A 27,911-nucleotide genomic window follows, 5' to 3' on the forward strand; every position below is an offset into this window, starting at 1 on the left:
CTCAGCTGTGTGTGTGTGTGTGTGTGTGTGTGTGTGTGTGTGTGTGTGGACTCAGCAGTAAATGTGTGTGTGTGGACTCAGCAGTAAATGTGTGTGTATGGACTCAGCAGTAAATGTGTGTGTATGGACTCAGCAGTCTGTGTGTGTGTATGGACTCAGCAGTCTGTGTGTGTGTATGGACTCAGCAGTCTGTGTATGTGTGTGTGCATGGACTTAGCAGTCTGTGTATGTGTGTGTATGTGTATGTGTATGGACTCAGCAGTGTGTGTGTCTGTGTGTATGGACTCAGCAATCTGTATGTGTGTATGGACTCAGCAATCTGTATGTGTGTATGGACTCAGCAATCTGTATGTGTGTATGGACTCAGCAATCTGTATGTGTGTATGGACTCAGCAATCTGTATGTGTGTATGGACTCAGCAATCTGTATGTGTGTATGGACTCAGCAATCTGTATGTGTGTATGGACTCAGCAATCTGTATGTGTGTATGGACTCAGCAATCTGTATGTGTGTATGGACTCAGCAATCTGTATGTGTGTATGGACTCAGCAATCTGTATGTGTGTATGGACTCAGCAATCTGTATGTGTGTATGGACTCAGCAATCTGTATGTGTGTATGGACTCAGCAATCTGTATGTGTGTATGGACTCAGCAATCTGTATGTGTGTATGGACTCAGCAGTCTCTGTGTGTATGGACTCAGCAGTCTCTGTGTGTATGGACTCAGCAGTCTCTGTGTGTATGGACTCAGCAGTCTCTGTGTGTATGGACTCAGCAGTCTCTGTGTGTATGGACTCAGCAGTCTCTGTGTGTATGGACTCAGCAGTCTCTGTGTGTATGGACTCAGCAGTCTCTGTGTGTATGGACTCAGCAATCTGTATGTGTGTATGGACTCAGCAATCTGTATGTGTGTATGGACTCAGCAGTCTCTGTGTGTATGGACTCAGCAGTCTCTGTGTGTATGGACTCAGCAGTCTCTGTGTGTATGGACTCAGCAGTCTCTGTGTGTATGGACTCAGCAGTCTCTGTGTGTATGGACTCAGCAGTCTCTGTGTGTATGGACTCAGCAGTCTCTGTGTGTATGGACTCAGCAATCTGTATGTGTGTATGGACTCAGCAGTCTGTGTGTGTGTGTGTGTATGGACTCAGCAGTCTGTGTGTGTCTGTATCTAGGACTCAGCAGTCTGTGTGTGTCTGTATCTAGGACTCAGCAGTCTGTGTGTGTCTGTATCTAGGACTCAGCAGTCTGTGTGTGTCTGTATCATGGACTCAGCAGTCTGTGTGTGTCTGTATCATGGACTCAGCAGTCTGTGTGTGTCTGTATCATGGACTCAGCAGTCTGTGTGTGTATGGACTCAGCAGTCTGTGTGTCTGTGTGTGTGTGCATGGACTCAGCTGTGTGTGTGTGTGTGTGTGTGTTGGATTCAGCAGTCCGTGTGTAAGTGTAAAAATCAGCCTGTGTGCATTCAGCAACGTCTGTGTGCATTCAGCAACGTCTGTGTGTGTGTATTCAGAAGTTTCTCGGTGTTCGTATTTGTGTACTGTGTGTATGTACTCAGCAGTCTATCAATAATTAAAATTTTTATCCCTGTGAGTTGTTGTGTAGGAAGAGCCCCAGTGCACTGCTTTGCCCTGGGGCCCTTAACACTGTTAAGATGGTACTGCTTGTGTGTGTCAGTGAGCTTCTATTTATTGAGCATGTGTGTGTCCCTGAACTTCTTTGTAGTGAGCCTTGTGTTTATACAAGCGAGTTTGTCTGTAGTAAGCCTGTGTGCGAGTCAGAGAGTTTTTTGTCTGTCAGTGAGCCTATTTGTGCATGTCAGTGAGCTTGTGTGCTCACTGTAATATATATATATATATATATATATATATATATATCTCTCTCTCTCTCTCTCTCTCTCTCTCTCTCTCTCTCTCTCTCTGTAGGAATGGCATACATTTTTTTTTCCAGGGCTGCTTTCCAGTTTGGCTCTGCCAGCGAGTGCGCTTTACCGCTGAATCATCTGTGTGAGCTGCCGCACACTTTAGCCCTGTTACACGCATCTGGGAGCTGCTGTTGACAGGTACTTGTAGTCTAGAGATTGGGACATGGGGTATATGCTCAGCTATCTGTATAATACTATAGTGCTGTTCTCTGTATAATACAGGTCTGTGTCTGTATAATATCCTGGGACAATCATTGTTCCCTGTATAGTGCTGCTCTCTGTCTTGGGATATTATACACAAACAGATCTGTATTTACAAAGAGCAGCACTATACAGGGAGCACTGACTGTCCCAGGATATTATACACACAGCCATGTATTATACAGAGAGCAGCACTATACAGGGAGCACTGACTGTCCCAGGATATTATACACACAGCCATGTATTATACAGAGAGCAGCACTATACAGGGAGCACTGACTGTCCTGGGATATTATACACACAGCCATGTATTATACAGAGAGCAGCACTATACAGGGAGCGCTGAATGTCCCAATTTCTCAAATGTTGGCAACAATGGCACTATATCAAGGGAAATGTTTGTTTTTTTAATAATCCCTGGTGGAAAAAAATGAATCCTCCACCAGGGATTATTAAAAAAAACAAAAAAAAACATTGTGTCGGGGGCGGGGCTTAACATGCGGCAGGGGCGGGGTCAAACTGCAGCGAGGGCGGGGTTAAATGTGCCCCCCTACTTTTGTCCCTGGCCCACCATGTGCCCCCCCTAAAAATGAATCCTAGAGACGCCACTGAGTGGCTTTAACACATAAAACTAACAGATTTCTTTGTTAATGGTCCTATTCACACAGAACATGCAGTTACTGGATTTGACAGATGGATGCACATATTTCTCTTTGGAAATATATGAGATTACTGCTACCTCCAGAAATAAGACCTGCTTAGAGTGACAACAGAGCACCACTACCACCAATTGAAACCAGAGTGTGTATTGAATGTCATGATCACTGTGCCATCTCACCATATGGTCACATATAAACACCTCCAGGGCCACCATGCACACCCATCATAATGTAGTAGCCTGGTGAGGTCAGCCTCAAATACTAAAATCCTCTGGGCAATTTCCCAGTGGACTAGTTCAGACCTGATGAGAATTGATTTTTGCACTAACTCATGCAATGCTGGTGTGAAGCTGAAGCCCTTTAATCACTGTATTATAGGGTTAAGTGACCCCTTCCTCCCAAGTGAGTTCCCACCCACCTCCTTCTCTCCATAACAGCCATATTGTTGGCTCAGTAAAAGAAAACTCTGCAGGCTGGAAGAGAGGGACATGAGTTACAGAACATTAGCACAAAGAAGTGATGTGTCCAGCATCCATAAATCCTGCCTCTTGGTTACTAGGGTCCCACGTCCTACCTTATTATCCTTTAACCCCTAACCTGCTCCACATGATCTGGTGAAAGTGGGACCACTGAGCTGTATCTCCCTGGTTGAAAGGAAGTCTTGTGGGCCACTGCTAATTATGAAGCCCACACTAATTGTATACCAGGTGGTGATATCCTGCACAGCTCTATTAGCAGTGGGGAAAGGGAAACGCTGCAGGTTGAGAGGGAGGTAGGGATGGGCTCAGGCAAAAAAAAAAAAGCATTGTAATAAAACAAAAATAAATTAATACATAAAAATCCAAGGAAAAAAGACAGAGAAGGGCTGCGCGGCTGCGCCACATACAATAAAATTAAAAAATTTTAAAAAAATAAAAAAAATCCACCTATTATAACAATTGTAACAAAATTCACCCACCATAACAACTGCAATTTGCATGTTACTGTTAATGTTCCCTGTCAGGTTTGCACAAGTTTGTGCATACACTCGTTTTGCCTGAATAGCTTGGTGAATCTTTGTGATGTCCATATATCTTGAATCAACAGCGCAGATTCAGGAGGCAATGCAGGCAATGTGAAATAAAAGTGGGTAATGTGATAAAATTAAAATTACAACAAACTGAAATAGGCAAAGTGGCATGTGGGCATAATAAGATTGCACATAAAGCAAAATTAAAATAAATAAAATAATAAATAAACTACCCTTTCAACTAGTTTTTCATTTATTGCTCACATGAAATAATTTTTTAAATTTAATTTTATGCATATATAAAAAAAAAAACTTGTAGGTCATGAATGAGAGCAAAAATGAAAACATAGTTAAATGGGAGGGGGAGATAATTTAGGACTATAATAATTAATAATTATAATTTGCACACTGAAGTTCATGACTCGGTTATCTGTAAATGAATGTCAATGATACAAGTAGTTACAGTGCAACAAGTAGCAGTTTGAATACACTTTGACCTTGTTTATGCGGAGTCTCGGTCTACGCTACGTGATAGTTGAAGAGTTGGCCGCCCTAAGTGTTGCTCTCGCCATCCATTAGGGGGCGCAAGGAAGCACCAATGACCTCATTGTATCCAGCATGTTCAAACTGCAGCTAAATATTTCATTCAGTGTACTCCCTGCAAAGTCAAAGGAGCGACGTGGAAGGCTGGAGGGAGCAGCCCCCAGCTCTCTAGACTTTCCCATAGACATGAAGCCCAGTTATTGGGGTCTTTCAGTCCCAGGGCGGTGTTTTCCTAATTAACCCTGCACCCAGATCCCCCCACAGGGCACAGAGCTCCCACCATGGATGGTCTGCTGGTGGTCTTCCTAATTTCTCTTGGCATGTTTCTGGGATGCTTCCTTCTGGGTTTGATTCCTCTGGCTGTAAAACTTTCAGAGGTAAGTGACCTGTATTAATGACAAGCTAACTCTGATAATTAATCCGCACTGGGGTTACAGCCCACCATCCCCTAACCCCCTGATGGACCTACCCCCATTGATGTTTTATATTAACACATGGATTTGTCAGAGGATCTGCTTACCTGTGTGGCACTCAAGGGGTTAATTCCAGTGATACATTAAGCCCATGGTTTCTTTATTCATTAAGGTGGAAATAAAAAAAAACAACAACAACAACAACACACTTCTCTGTAGTCTGCACAACTCTGCCATTACTGACTCATTCTGAGAGTTAACTCCTGGAGAGCCAGAGAGTTAATCCTAACAGAGTTACTCACCAAAGTGAGAATTCTAAGTGAATTTCAAATGTAAGACCAAAGTAGCTGATCTGGTGAAAGCATGGCTGATTTAGAGATTTTTCTCCACTTGGACTTTTTTGACCTTAAATTTGAAATTCACTTTGAATTCTCACGTTAGTGAATAGCCTTTGAGATGTTATCTAGCTCTGTGCTGTGTGTGCAATGCATAGTATGTATTCCCTTTAGACAGAGAAGTTGGTTACTAGGAAACCATCACATGCTAAGTTCATCAGGGCTGTTGCAAGAAGCTAGAGAAAGTTCCTAGTGAATGGGCGTCATGGAAGCTAATTTATACTGAGCACATTCACACTGTGCCAAGCTGGGGATATGTTTACAATGCATGATACGGGCTGGTAAACAGATGGATATTGGAACACAGTGCACAGTTTTAAGACTCGATTTGTTCTGACATTTATTACTTTTAACAAACAAACAAAACGTTTTTGCTTTAATGCAAAACTTAGATTACAGTCAGTTTAAAATATTCTCTTTCGCTGCAGGGCTCCAGTGGTTTTCAGTCTTACTGATTTTTATTTGACTTTTACTGCCCAAGTTAATAATTGTCTTTTAAATTGCTACATTTACAGGAAATCCCCAAATTTGCCCAGAAATTAAAAACTAGCAAATTATCTTTAAACCTGTATTGCTTGGCTGGTTTGTTCTAGCCAATCACATATCTTTTCTGGTGTGACATGCATTTAACCCTTTAAGGACCAAACTTCTGGAATAAAAGGGAATCATGACATGTCACACATGTCATGTGTCCTGAAGGGGTTAAATACTGTGTTATTCACTTCCTCCATCAGTAGACTGCACTGCCCTTCTGCATAGCCAGAGGGACTGTAAATATTGCCACTTCCTTCTCCTATACTCTCTGTGAGTGTACGCGTAACATGAGACCTTATGTCTGAGAGTACACTGGCTGAATTCTAATAGCCAGAGACAGGTTTTTGGGCACATTGATTGGGCAAGTGATTCTTTACAGACCGCAATACCAGCTAGTAACCCCCTGAATGCTACTAATGTGATTCTGTATACAGGACATTATGGCCTCTTGAAGACATTCATTTTTACATCCTGGTGGCATGTTTGGAAAACTGCATTCCCAAAAAGCATCTCTCACTAGCATAGATATTCATTAACGTGAGTATTGCTGGGAATATAAAGTGTTGCTTTTGTTAGACTTAATGGACCACTCTAGGCACCCAGACCACTTCAGCTTAATGAAGTGGTCTGGGTGCCAGGTCCAGCTAGGGTTAACCCATTTTTTTATAAACATAGCAGTTTCAGAGAAACTGCTATGTTTATAAATTGGTTAAGCCAGCCTCTAAATCCTCTAGTGGCTGTCTCATTGACAGCCGCTAGAGGCGCTTGCGTGATTCTCACTGTGGAAATCACAGTGAGCGCACGCAAGCGTCCATAGGAAAGCATTGTAAATGCTTTCCTATGCGACCGTCTGAATGCGCGCGCAGCTCTTGCCACGCGTGAGCATTCAGCCGACGGGGCAAAGAGGAGGAGGAGAGCTCCCTGCCCAGCGCTGGAAAAAGGTAAGTTTTACCCCTTTTCCCCTTTCCAGAGCCGGTGGGGGCACCCTCAGGGCACTGTAGTGCCAGGAAAACGAGTATGTTTTCCTGGCACTAGAGTGGTCCTTTAAATGCTCACAATCCAGTCCTGCTTTTTAGTTAGATGTACCTATCAGTCACTATAGGGTGAGTTATAATGAGCTGTAAATACTTGAGCTGGACCTTTGTTTTGGCCAACTCTGGTTTTCTACTTATACTTGTGTTATCTCTCTTCGTGAATCAGTATTTAGTGGATAAAGCCCTTAGAATGCTGTGACTGTACAGTAGTTATCTTCAAAACTTGGAAGCTGTCACACCAGTGTTGCAGTAAAACACAAACATGTCATTTTACTAACACACCCTGGTTTAAGATTTATATATCATTTAGCCTAGACTTTCACCTATAATCTGGGAAACTGGTTCTGCAGTCCTAGTTAAAACAAGTTTTCAATCTACTTTACAAAAATTGATTTCATACATCTGTGATACAGATCAGTATGTGATACTTTGCCTCTGTTTGATGTGTTAATGCAGCACAGCTTACTTTGATACTGCAGATATTTGAAAGCAGATATATAGTGGGGCTCTGCAGTCCACCTAACACATGTCCGAAAGTATTTGTCACAGTTTGGGGACTTTGTGGTTACGGTGGTCCGGTGGCCAGGGGGACTGGTTTACTTACTAGAACCTGTCCCTCACGGGCGCCACCATCATGATCCATAGTAGTCCCTACTTTGTCTCTGCAAATCTCTTGACTGGGCTTTAATTTCAGTGAAATTCCAACAGTCATAATAAATTTGTCATATTTCATCTGACAGTATCTCTTTAACAGTTCATTGTATATGGGTGCAACCTCCCTGGGTTCGCCTGCCACCTACATTCCTTTTATTCTGGTGGTGTGGCTTAGGTAATGGAAAAAATAGACCTTCACATTATGTTGTTTAACTTTGGAAAGCATTTGAGGAGCTGGGCATATATCAGCCTATCTCAGCCTACCTTGCTGTTTCTGCACTAACTCCAGAGACCTGAAACTACATCTTCAGATCTCCTCATCCTCAACACAATGCAGGCAGAGGTGACCAGCATATTGGACCAGATTCCTGACACATACCTCCCAACATTTTAAATGGTCAAAGAGAGACACTTTAAGGGTGTGACTGAGGTGTGACCAGGTCAAGGCCGTTCTGATCCATACAAAATGTAATTTACAACAAAAACAATATATTTTATTTACACAGACTGATTTCTAAACACATTTTTTGTCCAGACACATTATTGGGGTATTATTGCTGTGGAGCTCTTATACACCCAGACACACCAACTATATAGAACATCTAGAAAAAGAGGGACATTAAGTTAGTACAAAATGATTTGGACCAACAGTAGGGACTGTCCCTCTTAAAGAAGCATTATAACATTAGGAATACCAATGTGTATTCTTAACGGTTTGGTTTATAGTCACCGGGGTGCTACCAGGGTTAAACCGGAAAAGCATTAACACTATGCTGTGCCAATTAAATTGTCTCTTTAAGACCATCTGACAAAATAGTAGAGTTTTACCACTGCAAAACAGACAAACATTGCTCTATTAAGAGAGGGCTGAATTAAGATTGTGGCAACTACAAACATCAACAGCTGCCTGGGAGCATAACTATATGCATAACTTTCAATATTTAAAATGGACTAAGAGGGACACTTTAATTTTAGGGTTGTGAGTGGGGATATGGCCATAGGTGGGGCTATTCTAAGAAATGTTAGGTGACTTACTGATGTAATTTACAAGAACACTATATTATACTCCTTTGCACTGAATGATTTCTAAACACATTTATCGCAGTATTCTGAGTATTATTGCTGTGGACTCACTCAAACACGCCAACATTATGGAGCTCCTAGATAAAAGGAACATTAGGAAAGAAAAGAGAGACAGAGGATTTTGGGCCCATAATATGGACAGGCCCTCCTAAATTGGGACACTTGGGAGGTATGCTATATGGCTTGACTCTGCTCTGTGTTTTTTAGAGATTTATAACGGTTTGACGTCACTCATTGGCTTTTGAAAAGTATGTAGTCATAGTAAGGGAGGGCAGGGTCAAAGTAATACATAGAGTCCAAAACGAGATGTACGATCACAGCTAACATGTGTGAACATTTGATAGGTTGTCCTGCATGGCATAAAACACAGTGCTGAGTATTCTTGTAGGCTCGTAAAGGCAATGTATGCATAAATTGTCAAGAAAATGGCAGACTCCTGAACCCCAGACACACGAAGCACCAAATTGCCTTAGGTGTTTGGAGTGTCCCTTTAATGTACTTGCAGGAAGATCTACTAGGAGTTTATCACATGGCTTATACACCAGGTTATTTTGAAATCTAAAATTTTTACAAAAATTGTAAGCATTACTGCATGTCTCAGATGTCATGTTCACTCCCATAGCTAAAGTAGAGTGTTGGTGTGGAATGGTCACGTGATCTCTGGACCTATGAACCTAATTATATGATTCTTTCACAAGAGTTTCCATTAGAATGAAAGTGAAATGTGTTAATTTACTCCTCTGTCAGAGACACGGCTATCCAGACAAAACAGGCCTGTATCCTCTGATATTCACAGAGCTAAAGAAGCTGAACTGGAAGTACAGCTGACTTGGATCATTTTTACCCTTTTACTATGAATGGGTTGCCCGGACTCCTCTGCGTAGGTTACATTCTCCCTCTTTGTATAGCTGCTCCTCAGACGTTTACATACAACGTCCGTAAGCTTTATTTACTAAAGTCTGAATGGCTCCTTACCTAATGTGGCAAAACCATGGCCACTCAGGCTGCAAAATCTGGACATTGTTCATGGAATTCATCAATGTCCGGATTTGGTAAATCAGGCCCCAAATGGGTCTAAATTTGGTCAAGATTTCAACTGAATTGAATACCGTGGCACCCCTAGCCACCAGGGTGGGGTATACTGTTAGTTAGGATGTTATGTCCCTCCCCCCCTCCACTATTTTATAATTAAATAGGGCTTAATTGTCCACTTGATGCCCATGGCTGGGAGCTTGGGGAGGAGACAATAGATTTCCCCCATATGGAGGTGTATTACACCCATTGTAGTAACATGGGCGTCTTATTGACCGAAGTAGGATTTTTATTTATTTCATTTTTACAAGAAACTTAAAACTACCTAAAACTTTTTTTATTGTTGTGATTGGCTAGCAAGTGCTGGCCAGCTGGCACATTATTAACCCTGGTATGGCCAAGGATTTTTTAACTATTTGCCCGACGCTGTTAGTTCTGCCGACATCAAACCGTACTCAAAGGGAAACTATAGTGTCAGGAAAACAAACTTGTCACTTAACTAGGTCCAGCGCCAGTATCCCACAGTGCTTGCTCGGTTCCGCCTTCACCAATAGGGTGGCACCTGGACACTCCTGGCGCCAAAACTACTACAGTACACTTAGTGATTATAATACATGGAGTGATCTTTTAAAGGTTTGATTTGATGAAAGTTTTTGATATTGGTTCCACCCTTGACCTTATTCTATATTGTTGCAATAGTTTTCAGGGCACGATGAGGGGGAGAAGGGAAGGGGTTAAAGAGTCACCAATAGAATGTGCCTTGCTTGTTCCACTGGTTTCCATGGCGATTGCTCTACTTTCAGTACATTGCGCTGTAGTTCAGAACATAACATTTTAAGTCTCAAGACACAAAATGAAGTTATTCACCCAATGTGTGGGTTCATATTGTAACATGTTACAGGGATCCAGGTCTCTCTTTTACAATGCTCAAGGCAATGAATCCTTCTTTTATCAGTGCTGTTCAAAAGTTCACACTGACATCACCCAAAAACAGACCTTGTTAAAAAGATGCAGATTTTCATTTTATTATCCACTTTCAATGGAAGAACATTTGATAACATGAAAGAAACCTTTTTTTTTTTTTTATCTACACAACTGAGATCAAACTGTGCTTCTCCAATATATAAATATTCCAATAACTCCCCATTTCTCTAGCACAAGGCCAGTTTGAAAACTTTCTCGTAAATGTGTCCTTTGAAGCCAAGCAGTAAATATCAGACAAGTGGTTTTCCCCCCCTCTATTTGAAGTTAGTCTTTTTTTTTTTTTAGATTTACTGCTACAGGTCAATTTGCATCAAGTGTTTTTTTTTTTTTTTTTTTTATTTAAATGTATGCAATAACTCTTTAAGGTCAAGGTGTCTGGAATAAAGCTCCAAATTAAATGTAACAATATATATTATATTGTGCGTGATTAGGACAAAGATGTATCTGTGTACATTCCTAGTAATAAGTTGTGCACAGATAATTTGTACAATTTTATATATTAATCTTATAAATTAAGTGCCTAGAGTTACATTTCTTATTTTTCAAGGGGGATGTTGGGAAGTTGGTAATCTGTGTTCTAATGATTTGTTCTTGTACATGCATGGTTATGTATGGAACAAATCAAGGAACTTCAAAGTATCATTCGGTTTAGTTAACATATATTTTTTTAATGTGTTACCTTTTCATTATAATATCAACACCTGTAACTAGCAAATGTATATAAAGCATTTCTCTGGTTTCCTGGTATCTACATGTTATTAAAAAAAATACACTTTATCCTTTAATGTATTTTTATTGATGCCTTATTTTAATGATTCGTAGATATCAGATTGTATCTTAATACTGTCCTGATGCTAAATTCTGAAGATATTTATCAATGTTTGTTCCCAGGGCAATTAAAAATAGATTGAAGGGATTTTATTTATTTATTTTATATAAAATGTTACCAGGATGGATACATTGAGATTTCTCTCGTTTTCAAGTATGTCCTGGGTCTTTGTCTACAAAACATTGCATTGTTACAATAGGATACAATATTACAAAAATACTATATATATATATATATATATATATAACACACACACACACGTAAATGTAATACATGACAGGTGCATTCTGTGCTGAGGTAGATCGCCATGGATCTCTTAAAAGATTTTAGATTGAATGAAGATTTGACTGTGTCCCTGAGGTTATTCCATAATTGCGGTGCTCTGTAGGAAAAGTAGGATCGAGCCACTTTATTTTATATAGCTTCCCAAGGGTGATATTTAAAGATAATATGTGAGAGTGAAGTGTGTTTGGGTATGTAGTGTGGTGTATTAAGGTTTTTAATTGCTGTAAGGCAGATGAGATGATATTTAAATGAGAGATTCAGTCTGATTGATGTTGAACAGCTGTGTATCTGTTTTGCTTTTATATTATTTGCAATTCAAGTATCCATTGCAGAAAAATTTGTGAATTAGAAACATAGAATGTGACGGCAGATGAGAACCATTCGGCCCATCTAGTCTGCCCAATTTTCTAAATACGTTCATTAGTCCCTTATCTTATAGTTAGGATAGCCTTATGCCTATCCCACGCATGCTTAAACTCCTTCACTGTGTCCTTTACCACCTTAGCGAGAAGGCTATTCCATGCATCCACTACCCTCTCAGTAAAGTAATACTTCCTGATATTATTTTTAAACCTTTGCCCCTCCTCTTGTTTTGGTAGGTTCTTTTTTTAAATATAGACTCCTCCTTTACTGTGTTGAATCCCTTTATGTTTTTTTAATGTTTCTATCATATCCCCCCTGTCTTGTCTTTCCTCCAAACTATACACTATACAAATCTCCCATAATGCTTCACTGGGGATTGGTCTTTGCTTGTCAATTTTGGAATTTTTACATCTTGTTTGGCTGTTCACCATTGTTTAGTGAATAAAATCCCCTTTGTCCTTTTGTGATAAACTTTTTTTTTATTATTATTTCAAACATTTGTGAACATAGTAAAAAAAAAAAAAAAATGGCCCACTTTCATTTTTCTTTACAGCAAAAGTTGCAGTTTGTCAGTGTCTTGGGTGCCGGATTACTGTGTGGGACCGCTTTGGCGATTATTATTCCAGAAGGGATTGAACTACTGGATGGATCGTCCAAGGGTATGTATTTACATAATGTTACAATAAGGAAACATAGCAAACGTAAAGTACCTATAGTAGGCTTACTCCCTATCTAAAGCAAGATTTATTATTGTTAGTATTTGTACTAATAGCCATGTCATGGCTACTGTTAGATGTCCATCGTCTCAATAACAGAGCCTGAACCACTGTTTTTATACTATAACATTTCTGCTTTATTTGGATATTATAAGTCCACTGACAACCAGAGAGACCGCACAGCAACTTTAGAAAGAAAACAGTAGTTGGGGCACCTAGAAACTTTCCAAATGCACATGCCCTGCTCATCAACATAAAGAACATTAGTCCCTCTCTTTCTCTGAAACTATGTTTAGCATAATAATATAATAACAGTAAGGATTTAACATAACGATAAGGGGAGTTTGAGTTGTCACAAGTCACTATATGTGTCGTAGTGCCACTTTGTCTCATTATATCTGTATCCCAGACGGAGCAACCATTCTAACTACCTGCTAGAAATATAACATTTAATTATTTTTTAACGCACCTTTTTTGCTGTTTTGATTATAGACTGACACAACATAATAAAATCATTCACTGACGACTGGAGTATTTTTTGCACAGAGTTGACATTACATTGCCCAGAACAGAGTTCTGGACTGCCCAAATCACATCTGCATATACAGATTCCTTCCTCCATGTTCTCTTATACAAGCAGAAGAGGCCATGGAGGTTGGAGTAACCCTTTAATGTCTTCATATGTGTCATGCTTAAAACTTTTTTTTAATATATATATATTTTTTTTAAATCATTTTACTCATTCTAGTGATTTGTTAATCTGCCAGGGTTGTTCAGGACAATTAGTAAAATAGCATTATTCCACCATTAGCACGAGGTTGAAAACACAACGCCTGCCAGCGATAGCTGAAATTAGAACAAAATATAATTCCATTTAAATTATAGTCGCTATCAAGGCTAATATTCAGCTGCGTTTCAGTTCTTTTGTGTTCATGTACTAGATGCTCCAGTGAAATGTGTCAATGCTGTCCAGAAAGAAAATCTCACTGATTCCGCAGAGGCCGGCTCTTCTATACCATCTCACTTCTTCATCGGAGTCTTCCTGGTGATGGGATTCATCCTCATGTTCCTCGTAGATCAGATTGGGACCTACTGTTCATATCATGGTGAGGCCCAATCACGTCACTACAGAATATATTGCTTGAACAGTTATAGTGTACATGTTCCCTTTTACTCTGGATTACAAATGCTTGTTCTATAAACAAAATCGTTTTACGTATCATAAAACACTGATCATTAAACTGTGACAAACGAGCAATAATTGACTACATTTGCCTTGATGGTCAGACAACTGTCAGTGTAGCGGAGAGTCATGCAAACCCAGTAAATTACATATATAGGGTTATTCACTAACTTGAGATTTTTAAATTGAATTTAATGTGAATTTCCAATTTTAGGCCAAACTGATAGCATAAATTATTTTTTTCCAATTTGGCTGTTTGGGCTTAAATTATATTAAAAAAACAATTAATTTTTTTTTTTTGCGTTGTCACAGAATTAACATTTGTTGTATATACAAAGAAACACTATGTGCATTCATATTATGTTATTATGTTAATTATTTATATAATAATTCCAAATTCCGCAGCGCTTTACAATGGGATAACAGGGATATACAAGAAAACGTATGCGTTTGGCAGGTAGTTACACTTCATGTATCACATTTGTAAAGAAACAGTTTCCGTTATACAATTTCACTAGATTGTTATCGTCTGGTCTAGGTCGCTGGTAGAAAGGGTCACAGTAGTATATGTCTGTGTCGCCATGGTTGTTTGGGCTTAAATTTTAAATTCACTTTGAATTCTTAGTGAGTAACACTATATGTTTCACTGTAAATGTATAGTATCTCATAACTTGACATAAAGGTGCAGCACTACAGTGACTGTTTAGAAGAAATTATATGTGTTTTGTTTGTTACAGATCCTAGAACGGGGATGTCTGCTGGAACAAGCATAACTGCAACACTTGGTCTGGTGATCCACGCAGCAGGTTGGTGAGATTTGGGGGGATTAATTCCGAATTTAGGGACTATTCAATAGTTTACTAATTCTAAGTATTCTCCAGACAAAATATCATTCAAAATAAAGTGAATGATTATTTCCGTTGTTCGTTAAGGTCAGTGTTGGATCATAAAATCCATTCATTATTCAATTTAAAGAGAAACTTTCACTTCCCAGGGTTTTTAAGATTAACTTTTATTTATCTTCTATATTTAACAAATATGTATTGGTGAGATGTGCAAAATAAAATTAAATACATAGAAATCCATACCTCTTCTGCAGAGTGCCTCCATTTTGGCTTTCTGTCAATGGTAGCATAAAATTGAATAATCAATCTGCCATTTTGTGTTCACCCCCCATTTTGATATTTACTGCTCATAGCTCCTTAGAAATATTATCCATATAAAAGACATATAACCAATCTGCTCTTATAATATTTAAATATTTTGAAAAAAACAATAAGGAACTTATCAAGCCGCCACTATTCACCATTACCAAGGTACTCGTACCACTATAATCATTACAGTGATCTATAGTGATGATAAAGGGAGTAACCCTTTAAAAGAAAAAAAAGCACCACATGAAAAAAGGTTCAATATATGTTATAGGTGATTTTTAGTGTTTTTTATTAAGTGGCATATTAACCATAGAAGTGACCTTCTCTTTTAAAGGAACACTGTAGTCACCCAGACCATTTCATCTCAATAAATTGGTTTGGGTGCAGTGATGCTTGTTTACATTGCAGTGTTAAATCTAACACTAGAAGTGCTTCTGCTGCTCTTTAAAAGTAAAACTCGCTCATGTGACTTTTAAAAGCACCCATAGGAAAGCATTAAAGGACCACTATAGTGCCAGGAAAACACACTTGTTTTCCTGGAACTATAGGGTCTTTAGATCTCCCCTACCCTCAGGGTCCCACTCCCGCTGGGCTGAAGGGGTAAAACATTTACCTTTCTCCAGCGCCGGGCTCCCTCAGCGCTGGGGAACTCTCCTCCCTCAGCTGACGTCAGAGCCAAATGCGCATACGGGGAAAGAGCCGCACGCATTCAAACAGTCCATAGGAAAGCATTTCTCAATGCTTTCCTATGGACAGCCAGCGTCTTCTCACTGTGATTTTCACAGTGAGAAGCGCGGAAGCGCCTCTAGCGGCTGTCAGTGAGACAGCCACTAGAGGCTGGATTAACCCTAGTGTAAACATAGCAGTTTACTCTGAGACTTCTCTGAAACTGCTATGTTTACAGCTGGAGGGTTAACACTGGATGGACCTGGCACTCAGACCACTTCATTGAGCTGAAGTGGTCTGGGTGCCTATAGTGGTCCTTTAATGTAATGCTTTCATATTGGAAAGCTTAAATGTGCGCACCACTCTTTGCACATGCACATCAGGTCCCTAATTTTCTTGTATGAGGAGCGCTGGATTGGACGTCGCCAGAAGACTTCATGCTTCCTCCGTGTCGTTGCATAAGCCGGAGAGGTAAACTGGTGCTAGAACAAAATAATCTGTTTTCTTAACATTTTATTACACGCTGGGAACTTGACTACAAGTAGAGACAGGGACACCATGGTGTTAGGAATACAGGCTTGTTTTCCTAATGCTGTGGTGTTCCTTTAACTGTATGAACCGCTTAACCCCTTAAGGACCAAACTTCTGGAATAAAAGGGAATCATGACATGTCACACATGTCATGTGTCCTTAAGGGGTTAAGCAGCACTAAAATACATTTTAGGCTATAATGTCAGATTTCATAAAATTGCAATTTCCTGAATGCTGGTTTCTGTACAAATTGCCTATTTATAGAACACTTACTTCCTGACAATAAAAGACATTGAAATCATCTCCTATTAGAGTCAACCCCCATCTCCCCTGCATCTGTAAAAAAAAATGCACACGTTTGGCCATAGAATGATGAAAGCATTGCTTTTTGCAGAGATCAGTCACACACACAGTGTATGATCGTTCGATGAATCGAAATTATTTTTTTCAGACAAACTTACTCCGCACTATGCAACAGTGACATCCTCAAGTAAAACTCTGTTAGTGCCTCCTTAACAGGAAATATAGCTGATCATATTTTCTCTGACTTCACAACAAATTATTTTTGTTTTAAGGAATTACATTTGTGTAGTTTAAGGTACTTACATAGGCTGACAAGAGTGTTGCGTCAATCAAGTTCTGCTTTTCTCACATCTGTTTTTGCTGTTGATCCAAAAGAAGGCAAAAAAAAAAAAAAAAAAAGACTGTTTGAAACGCTTTCCAGTTTTGCAACAAGCTAGGAATAAAAATCCTTCTCGTCTCTAGAATGGCAGTCAGATCTCTCCTTGGATCAAGAAGCGGTTACCTGACCTATAAAAAATGTTATCCCTGAGTATTCTATTTTTTTTGCAAGTAATCATCTAGTTGCTATTTAAACATCTGTACAGGCTCTAAACCCACCTCTTCAGGCATAGATTTCCACATCCTTATTGTTCTTACTGTAAAAAAAAAAAAAAAAATCCAATCCTTTCCTTAGACCTAGACTAAATCTCCATTCTTCCAGCCTAAATGTGTGAATTTGTGTCCTCTGTCTAGTCCTGTTTATGAATAGATTTCCAGACAGTGGTTTGTATTGGTAGGGCAAGATTTATAATACAAAGTGGAGCGCTGTGTGGGAAGGAGTACCCATACAATATGCAGTACATAAAAGATAACAACTGAGAGAACAACAAATAGTGCAGATGGTAACAATCCTTGTTAAATGCGAAATAATGGAGTGTAAACACACACTCGCTTGTATTGGAGCCACAAAATATAGGCTCACTTAATTAGTAGTTTTGCCTTTACAGGTAGCACCCACCTGTCTTCTATCTGGAGGTGTGTCACTCAGGGAAAACACAGGAATACCACAATAGGGCAGTATGTCTGACAAAATATTTTATCTAATATGAATATAATAAAAAATGGACGCTCACCTTGTTTAGAGCCTACAGGTCCTTGGCTCTAAGGGCATGCACCTAGTGTCATTTTGTAGGGTGACACTTCCCCGGCTGTTATCTTGATCCTTGTTGTAATAAAGTGTACAGATATTACATTTTTATAACATCAAAAACAAATCTAAAATCAATAAAAGCTGCAGTACACTGCTAACTGGGAAGCTATCACAGCGAAATGCGTTTTGGTGGATTTTGCACATGCTGGACTCCGTATTAGCATATTCGAATGTGGTCTTACCAGTGATTTAAAAAGAGGCAAAATCACATTTTCACTTATTAATGGCTTTATTTATACTTGACAATACCTTACTGGCCCTAGCAACTGCTGATTGACATTGCATATTGTTGCCTAGTTTGTTGTCTATGACAATTCCCATATCCTTCTCATGTGTTTTATCACTAACTCCCTACCATTTAGGGTGTAAGTTGCTTGTACATTCTTTACCCTGAAGTGCATAACTTTGTTTCTTCCAATTTCATCTGCCATTTTAGTGCCCAGTCCCACAATCTATCTAAATTAATCTGCAGCAAAGCAGTATCCTGCTCACATTGTCTAACTTTACAGTTTTATGTCATCTGCAATCACTGAAACATGGCTTGTAATGCCTGTTTCAAGATCATTTATAAATATATTGAATAGACTAGAGGGTACTAAGGATGCTGATATGATTTCTGGGACTGAATATATACATCCAGCATCTGAAATATAAAGCACATTGCAGGCTACTATTGCAGCTAGCAAAGAATGCCTGTAACATGCTCTGAAACTGGTATAGTGCGCAATAATTCACAGATGCAGAAAGCCTGGAAGAGAAATGTGTTTCATTGCAGGGTGAAAATTGCTGCTAAAGCAAAGAGAGTATTAAGTGAAGCTTTATTGGCTAAATTTTACTTTTGTTATAGTGCCCTTAAAAACGTTTTACTCTCCTTTAAGAGTTAATTTCTTTCTTTATTTTTTAATATATGCAAATATATGTATATAAGGATTGCACATATGATAGCAGTGGAATTATTTAACTCAATTTATTCACTTCTGCTTTTGTAAATATCAGTTATTTACTTACATCCTGTAAATGTACAATAAATGTCTACTTAATTGGACACTATAGGCACCCAGACCACTTCAGCTGATTGCAGAGGTTTTCGTGCAGTGTCCCAGGCTCTCTTAGCCTTGCAATGTAAATCATTGCAGTTTTTGGGAAACTACATGCACTTAGGGGTGGTTAATAGACTTTTGGTGACTTGACTGACGCTGGACGTCCTCATGCACTGCATGAGGACATTTACCATTGGTAAAATACACAAAGGGAAAACATTGAAGCAATGGGAGGGCCTAATGTGCTTGTGGCGCTCGCTGCGCATTAAACCCCCGCCACCTTGTCGGATGACGCCAGAGACAGCGGAGCGCCAACCCAACGCCGAAGGAGGTTCGGTGCTGGAATAGGGTGTGTTAAAAGGTGTTTTTTTTTTTTTTGTTTGTTTTTTAAAAACACTTTCTGCGATGGGGGATGGGGGGCATTTATAATGCAGGTCCATACTAAAGCTATTAATGTTTACACAGTGCTAGAGTATGAACAATCATGTAAAATTTCAATGGCTGTAGAGTTTTTTGGGAGGTTATTGCCAGTAAGTGTTTTCCATATTTAATGACTACTACATAATAATAATTGCGACTGTGCCAAGTCTTTGGATATAGGCCTAATTACTTTGTGTGAAAAAGTACAAATATTTAATTCTTTCATAAAATAAACAAAGCTTAGAATCTAATGATTGCTTAGTGCATTTACCTGAATGGTAATATGGGTGGGAAAGAGGGGGGGGCATTTCTACCAACTTTCCCCTTGACATTTGCTTTATAAATTCTGTGATCCGTCCTATTTGCTCTCACTGCGTGTAATTTGATATGCAATTGAACCTTTTCAAGGTGAAGAGAGTCAAGCAGGATCCTTTATATATTATTATTTTTTTTGGTGGGGGGGGGGGGGGGGGGAGATTTGAAGTACATCAATTTCTGATCGTATCCATATGACTTCAGCTTTGGCCCCACCTGGAAAAACAATTGTGGCTTGCCATGGTTTGCGTACTTTCTATGATACATCCTGTTTAAAAATCCTGAAAGGATTGTTTTTGGCAAAAGCTTGGATGCAAAGTATTATCGAATTAAGAGTTTTCTTAGAGTTGAGTCTTGGAAACCTGTTAATTCCCACAAAGTACTCAGCACTCAACAGTTGTGAGGGATAACGCAGAGGCCATTGAAATCTAAATGTGAAAGTATCTGCTTTGACTCCGCTGGTCTGACATACAAAGCAGAAAGCAATTCAATCTTAGTCAGACTAAATAACTCAGAAGGACTAATAGAGTCTCTTTCATTCTTAGTGGGCCTCGTGTAATATCCGGAAGTTTGCAAACTGAAAATACAGCTCTGTACACGTTGTTTATACTCACAGCAAGTGCTAACATAACATTATGTGTGCATTATACTTTGAGTGACTTTGTCAACAAAAATAGTCTGCGCGTCATATGGACTTCTAAAAGCTTTCTGTAGTTTGTGTTCATTATTTTAAATATGTTGATAAGTTTTGTGTGGTTTTTTACATCTCCAAATAGACAAAAGTAAACGATTTGTAGTTCTTCTTGGGCATCGGAGAGTTTTAACAAAACATTTACGGTTTACTAATCACAAAATTAAATTGGCTGATGGAATCGTATGTTTTGTGCAGCCTTGCTTTTTGTATCTTGTTTTTGTTTTGTCACTGTCATCTTAAACTCTGGCCCCCCAGATGCTACAGAACTACAATTACCATGATTGTTTGTCGAGCAATCGCAGGCCTACCGACAGTCCTGATTTTGAATTCCTGTCTTGCTTTAGTTCCCTTTTGTCTTGTATCTGAAAGCACCAGGGAACTGTCCCCGGGGATCACACTGCAGTGGTTCTAGGAACATGCAGGGTGCCGCCCCTCAAATCCCGTCTCTGTTGGGAGGTTTGCTATTGCATGCAAACAATTCTAGGAGTTGTAGGACATTAATAACTCGAGAGATCTAATTTTTTAAAATATTGAGAACATGTGGGCTAAAGATTAAAATATATATATATATATATATATATATATATATATATATATATATATATATATATATATTTTATAATTCTTTATTTTTGTTGTGCATGTAGTTACAAACAGACTTGCAGAGCCACAACAGCTATAGCAAGCAATTCAAAAGGCATAGTAGTACAATTGTATGGCATAACGTTACTAACGCACATTATTTATAATAGTAAATAGAAGAGATATGGTGCTTGGCGTTAAAATCCCAAATAAGTGAACCAGGTTAAACCTATGCACTGAGTAGCTTAGAGACAACATAATGTGCCACCAGATAGGGTGGTTATTAAATTACTATATGCAGTAAAGAAAACACACTAGGTGAGGCTTTATCAAAGTAATGTGCACATAGGAGATGTTGCTTAATTGGTGTATATTTGATTTTTAACCATAGACCTTACAATTTATTTTATTTTCCCCGTTTCACACATGTTCTAGGATAGATTTTGTTAAGCAACTGAATTCTATAAATTTTTGTCACCTCTGAACACTGAATTGCAGAGTTGCCCCTCTCTGGTATAAAACCTGCCGTTTCAGCCGGTCCTGGATACACTGTTAAGTGGAGTATTAACCACTGAGCTATCTCTACAGCTACCAAGCTCTCTCACGGAGCTGTTAGAATCTGATATTAGTGTGACTGATTTGCATGCACATTCTATTGCCAGATGTTGTTTTGTTTATAACAGGGGGAGGATGTTAATTAATATACTGTTGGTTCTTAATCCACAGAGATGTTATCTGTGGCAGCATTGTAACTGTAATAGTGTTAGTAAAGAGCAGTAACACCCCCAGGACTGTTTATATATTGCATTTTGTTCCTACAGGAGCTTCATTTTAAGTGACACACTTTGCTCTTACTAAACAGGCTGAGTACGAGAATTATGTTATCACTGGAACGTTGGCTATCATTATTCTCTGTTAACCTTTAAACTGGCATTTAAAATGAAATTTGCTGAGATCCAGGTTCACGCTGATGTCCCTGAGTTCTACATTTGTTGGCCAAGTCGCTAGGGGCAGGTTCTTTTGGCAAGGGGTGCGAGTAGTGAACAACTGAAATACGTGTGTTTTTTGACTGCACAAGAAAAAATGTTTTCTTTCTGCAAAACTACTGCTGTATCTTTGTCTGATATGTCTTATGTTTGTGGGATTTGTAGTTCAGTTGTTAGTTTTTTTTTTTGCAGCACACAAACACTTGCCGAGCCCAAACAACTCTGTCTATGTGAAAATGTAAGAACTGGTATAGAAACTATAGTAAGCATCAGCCACTTCCTTGTTTAGTGAGAGCTCATTGCTATCCTGTCTCAGCATAGCGGTTTGCAGAGAATCCAAATGCAAGTTTGCTTTGAAATTTTGAGTTTGCATATTTTAATGCCATCTTTCTATAAATCACAAGACCGGATGTGTCAAATCCAACTCAAGTTAAATTACGTAGAAGAACAGATTCCTCCACAAGAGAACAACAGTAGTGTCTCAATCTAAGAAATAAGAGGGGAAAAAGAGAACCCTTATATTTTATCTGTTAATATCGCTGTAAAGATTTACAGGCGGAAGCAATGAATCAATCTGACCCGTTTTGTGCACTCTGAGGTAGTGAGGGGGAATGAAATACATCAGATTAAATTAAGCCTTTTACTACAATGTTACAATAGAGGTTCTTTTTTTCTTTTTTTTTTCTCCTTATTTTTTCGACTGAGGTATTGTTCTGTTTTTTTTTTTGTGGAAGAATTTGCCATTCTATTTATTTATTTATTTTACTTAAATCTCGGCAGCCACAGAGCCTGCATGCGCATCTCCTGGTTTCAAGGTACATGTCAATTTAATTTCTGTGCATCTTATTTAGCATGAAAACTAATGGAAAGGTGTAATTAGAAACAAAAAAATTAAATGGGCTGCAACATATAACTACAAGTGACCTAAATAGAGTGTAAGCTCAAAATCTGAACAAGTATATGTGCGCTCCTAAAAAGTAAAATAAAAAATAAACATAACACTTATAATACAAACGTATATTTAATAAGTAAAAAAGACCTTTATAATCAAGACATCTAAAAAACATATGCAATTATGACGAACTGGATCTGTTGCTAAAAGGTAAATAACCAATCAAAGTGGATACACAAATCCTGATAAAATAAAAAATGAAATAAAAAACCAGGATAAACACCTAACAGATACTCTGTCAAAAAAATGAAACAAAGTATCTGGAGGTGTGACCAATGCTAACAAATTAGAAAACAGGACATAGGTATCACACAAATATAAAAATAGTACCTTGCCTCGGTGGGGGCCCCCACCGAGGTATAGATGGGAAGGAATAACAGTGGCCACTAATTATAAAATAACCGCTGGAACAACCGTTGCACCGCGGTCGGGATCTTCAAAAAAGACCGCGGTGTAGATGGAAAGCACTCCTCCAATGGGGCCAAGATATATTCTCTCACGCTGGGTATGTTGTGCTGCACTGCGGTCGGTATCTTCAAAAAAGACCGCAGTGTAAAGCAAATCAACTCCCGAGGAAACCGGCACACAGCTATAACTTCCCACAGCAACAGAGCAGAACGTCCCGAAATCAGCTGCAACTCATCGACGCGTTTCGTCCCTCCCACGAGACTTTTATTATTATTTTATTAGACTTATTTAGCATGGACATTTTTTCTTTTTGCCACCAGTATTTATTTATTTATTTATTTTTTCGATTACAACTTGGTTTCTTTTTAATCTACTGTGAAAACATCACGAGCTCATTATAAATACAAGCAGGATCTACAAACAGTGTGTTCCATGAATCATTTAACCCCTTAAGGACACATGACATGTGTGACATGTCATGATTCCCTTTTATTCCAGAAGTTTGGTCCTTAAGAGGTTAAAAAGATACCTTAAAATCATATAATGACAAAAAAATTAAATATGCAGATCTTAAACATTTCTGTTTTTGCCAATATAGATTATAGCGTTTTTGTGTTTAGTAAGCACCTGAAAGGGATTTGGTTAATAATATTAAATTAAAACCTATCAGGCACACGATTTCTAAATCGGTTAATTCTTTTTACAGCTGACGGTGTAGCCCTTGGAGCAGCGGTAGCTTCTTCACAAGTGTCAGTGCAAGTCATTGTGTTCTTTGCAGTTATATTGCACAAGGTAAGGACCTACTGCAAATGTTTTACTTAAATGCGTTTGAACTCCTATTACAAATGCAAACTGATTTTTCAAATGTTTTACTATATCAGATGATAAAATAATTCCACAGAATTTTTAGGTATGTAGTAAAAGGAGTTGCTCATGGGGTAACTTGATGTCACTTTGTAGATTACATGTAATAACTTGCTTAGAGTATTCTGTGAAACAGTACCAATTGCTGTTGCTGATTTGCCTTAGACTGTGAGGCACCAAGCAACTGCAACTGCCGTAATCTGGCGTTAATTATAGTACATGACTGAATTATTACATCAGTGGTCCTCCTGGCACGGACTGCTATGACGGAATAATCCCGTCAGTGGTCGTTAAGTTAATTAGTATTTTTCCTAACCGGTTCACTTTAATTAAAATATAAAATTACTCCACCCCACAGTCTTCCTTCCACTTATTTTCATGGTCATGAGAATTATTCTCGAAAGCTATAAATTAAGGTTTACTCAAGGTAGAGACCACAGTGCTGCTACCACAATCTTATGTAAATCGCATCTTTCATGGTCTGTTGAGAAACTGCCAACAAGTTAGTCCTTTAATTTAGTAGACCTTTATATCACTGACTTTGGCTTCACTCGAACCCCTTTCCTTTAGTCAACAAATCTACTGCAATATAGTGTATATATACACACTGTGCGTTCATATATGAAAGTCCAATCCTTGTCAATACAGTGTTACAAGTGTGTGCAATTCCTGGCAATTTAGGATTCTGACGGACCTACCACCTGCATTTTCCTGTACTGATCTAACATATTGATACACAGTTGTCACACGCTGTCGGGTTTGGACCTAATGTTCGAACCTATTGTAACCTAGTCTTAGAACCTTAGAACCATACTGCTAGAACCTTGTGTGATCTTCTATCCTAATCTGATGTGACTCTCTGCTAAATCTATTCTGAACTACATTTTGTTAGAACTAGGCGTATCAAACGAGGCACTGTAAATGCTGTCAATTAATGAGCATTATACATAACATTATTGGGATAAGTTTATGCATGTTTCTCCTTTAATATCATCCTCTGATTTAGGCACCTGCTGCATTTGGCTTGGTCACCTTTCTGATGCATGCCGGCCTAGAGAAGAAGCAAATTCAAAAACACCTCCTGGCCTTTTCACTGGCTGCTCCCTTGTTAACAATTACAACGTATTTAATTTTAACCATGGTAAGTAGAGAGGAACTGTATATAAACTAGTACTGGCAGCCATTGTATGACTGCTCCTCCTACAAGTAAATGTCAGCTAGGACTGATATCCCCAACAGATGGTCAACTAAGTGCTTTTATAAAAATATTTCTTGCTTGATAAAATGGCTGAAAATCATTGAGTGTATATATTGCAACAAAGAAAATGCAACACGAATCGTAATGAATAATAACTATACAATGATATTGGAATGGTTGTAGTTACAACATTATTTTTGTTCATTTTCTTTTACCGGTCTTCTTGTCACTGTCTCAGTCAGTATTAAATATCTGCTGTGCTAATGGCAGGCCATATTTAGTCAGTGTAATATTAAAATGAATCTGTGTTGTGTTAGAATGTTTTGATACACATCCTAGGGGTGCTAGGGAACTATTGGAACATTATTGCACAGTTAGAGGCACCGATGATTAATCCTACACTTGGTATAAAGTCATGTACAATGATTTACAAATATACAGTGAAAATACAACCAGACAAATCTTCCTATCACTAAATATAACTATTTTTTTTAAAAAGAAAGATTGACAAAAATAATGCTAAATGTTGTTTAGCATTATTTTTACACGATTTTTATGCTTGGAATATATTTGCCAATAAGCCTTGTTGTCACTTAATAGTTTCTCTATTTGTTTTAGACTGGAGGATCATTACAGCATAAGCTGAGCGCAACAGGAAACGGGATGCTGTTTTCTGCAGGGACATTTCTGTACGTGGCCACGGTGCACGTATTGCCTGAAATTAGTGGCAGAGGTCACAGTCATCACAGCAGCAGCTCGGAATACAAGCGCCCAGGTCTGGGCCTCTTGGAAAGTATAACCCTAGTCATTGGAGCTGTCCTGCCTGTCTTACTTTCCCTGGGCCTCCATGATGGATGACCGCTCTTTAAAGACACACCGTTCTGTTTTGATTTTGTAGGACCAATAGAAGGGTACAATTAACCAGCAAAAAGATTTAATACAGCAGACTTTTTTTTTTTTCTTTACACCAATATGACAATGCTTTGTTTCTTTTTTTGGAAATTGTACAGTTTAATATTTTTTTCATGATAATAGTGTGGATTACAAACCGAGAGGTGATATCATCTACATTTTTTTTTATTATACTGTTATTGGAATCAGAACCAAGGTTAACTAATGCTGTAGAAATAACCAGTTTGGTTCTCCCCTCTGTCACTGTGATGTATTATAGGCAGGGCCCTGCTTCCATAGCCTGATTACCAAGGACATGCTGTTCTCCGCAAGAAGTAACTCGGGAAGGTAAAGATTGGTGATCCAATCAACAGTGATACATGAGGCTCCCAGTTGTCTTATTATGCCCCTGTCATGGCAGTGGTTAAAATAATTCACCCTGCAACTTATTATTATGCAAGGTAGCAATGGTCTGGATAGCCCTGACCAAAATCATTAATTTGGGTACATATTAAAAAATACCTATAGTTACAATTAATTATACTATGAGTATCCACAGTCAGCAGAACACATTTTATATGAATCTCAGGTGAAAATGCACTTTAAGCTGATTTTTATATAAAAGCATTTTTCATGTCATGTTTTGAGCTCATGTTGCATTATTCTGTCTTACCTGGTATTAAGGTAAGAACTATTTTGTGAGTATGTATCTTAACACTTACTGTACTGAGATGGCGCATTACTTGACTTTTCGTGTAGTAACTTGTAACTGAAGGTTTCTCAGTAAATCAAGCTTTTCAATTATTTTCATCATGGTAAGAGTCCGTTCGTACAGCTGGAAAACATTGGAGTGTTTATAGAAATAAAGGTTCTGAGAATTGTTATTCTGTGCACTGTCCATTGCTGCTGGCTGGCTTAGTTTGACAAGATTTATAGTACCGTAGCGAGCAAAGTTACACAGGACAGGTTAATAGGCTGGTCCTTGATGGACAAACGGTTTGTCTGTTTCGTCACTTGTCAGACAAAACATGATATCCTGCAGTCTATTTAAAGGAACACTGTAGGCACCCAGACCACTTCAGCTAATTGAAGTGGCCTGGGTGCAGTGTTCCTATTGCCCTTTGTGCTGCAATGTTAAACATTGCAGTTCCATAGAAATGGAAATATTTCTATTGCAGCACTAAGTCAGTCTCTAGTGGCTTTCTCCCAGATAGACACTAGAGGGCTTCCTGGTTTGAAACAGACCTTTGGTCCGGTATCTGACACTGGACGTACCTCCAGCGTCAGTTTTTTCCTAATAGGTCTAATATGCATTAGAGCCCGCTCATCCCAGAATGGAGGAGGAGGAAGAGCTTTGACCCAGTGCCGAGGGACACGGTGCTGGGATAAGGTAAGTAAATAGAGGGGTTTTAATTTACAGGGGAGGGGGCAGGCAGGGGATAATGATAGTGCCAGGAATACAGTTTTGTATTCCTGACACTATAGTATCCCTTTAATATGCACAAAATATATATTTTGTATCATACTTTTCAACATTCCACAAATGTTACCATGCACATATAAACTAACCTTTCACCTAAAATATGATCAGGGCATATATCTGGTCCTACATTTTAGTGCCAAACCACATTATTCCCATGCTTGCGTTATTTTGTTCTCTCCAATAAAAATGCCAATGACAAAATATTTAACTGGAAATGTCACAGGTCCATTAAGTTGACACCCTTTCAAGCTCATCTGAATTTATGAATCCTGAAGACGGTAATAAGGAACAAAAAAGGGGGGGGAAATGTGTGAATAAAGATTTTATTTTTAACATGAAATTACCTCATCTGTGTTACTTTTGATTCTATGCCTGGTAGTGTCTATAGAGATA

General features: G+C 38.7%; 1 protein-coding gene across 1 annotated transcript; it reads left to right on the top strand.

Annotated features, from left to right (window-relative positions):
- The first annotated feature begins 4,417 nt into the window (after positions 1 to 4,417).
- On the top strand, positions 4,418 to 27,858 carry LOC134587435 (zinc transporter ZIP9-B-like). Its single transcript, XM_063443793.1, has 7 exons — positions 4,418 to 4,714; positions 12,497 to 12,602; positions 13,601 to 13,765; positions 14,580 to 14,648; positions 23,789 to 23,874; positions 24,953 to 25,087; positions 25,763 to 27,858. The coding sequence occupies exons 1-7, from the start codon at positions 4,619 to 4,621 to the stop codon at positions 26,000 to 26,002; spliced, it is 897 nt and encodes a 298-aa protein (XP_063299863.1). The 5' UTR covers positions 4,418 to 4,618; the 3' UTR covers positions 26,003 to 27,858.
- Positions 27,859 to 27,911: the final 53 nt, after the last annotated feature.

This window comes from Pelobates fuscus, chromosome 2 (assembly GCF_036172605.1).
Source record: "Pelobates fuscus isolate aPelFus1 chromosome 2, aPelFus1.pri, whole genome shotgun sequence".
Classification (NCBI taxonomy): Eukaryota; Metazoa; Chordata; class Amphibia; order Anura; family Pelobatidae; genus Pelobates; species Pelobates fuscus.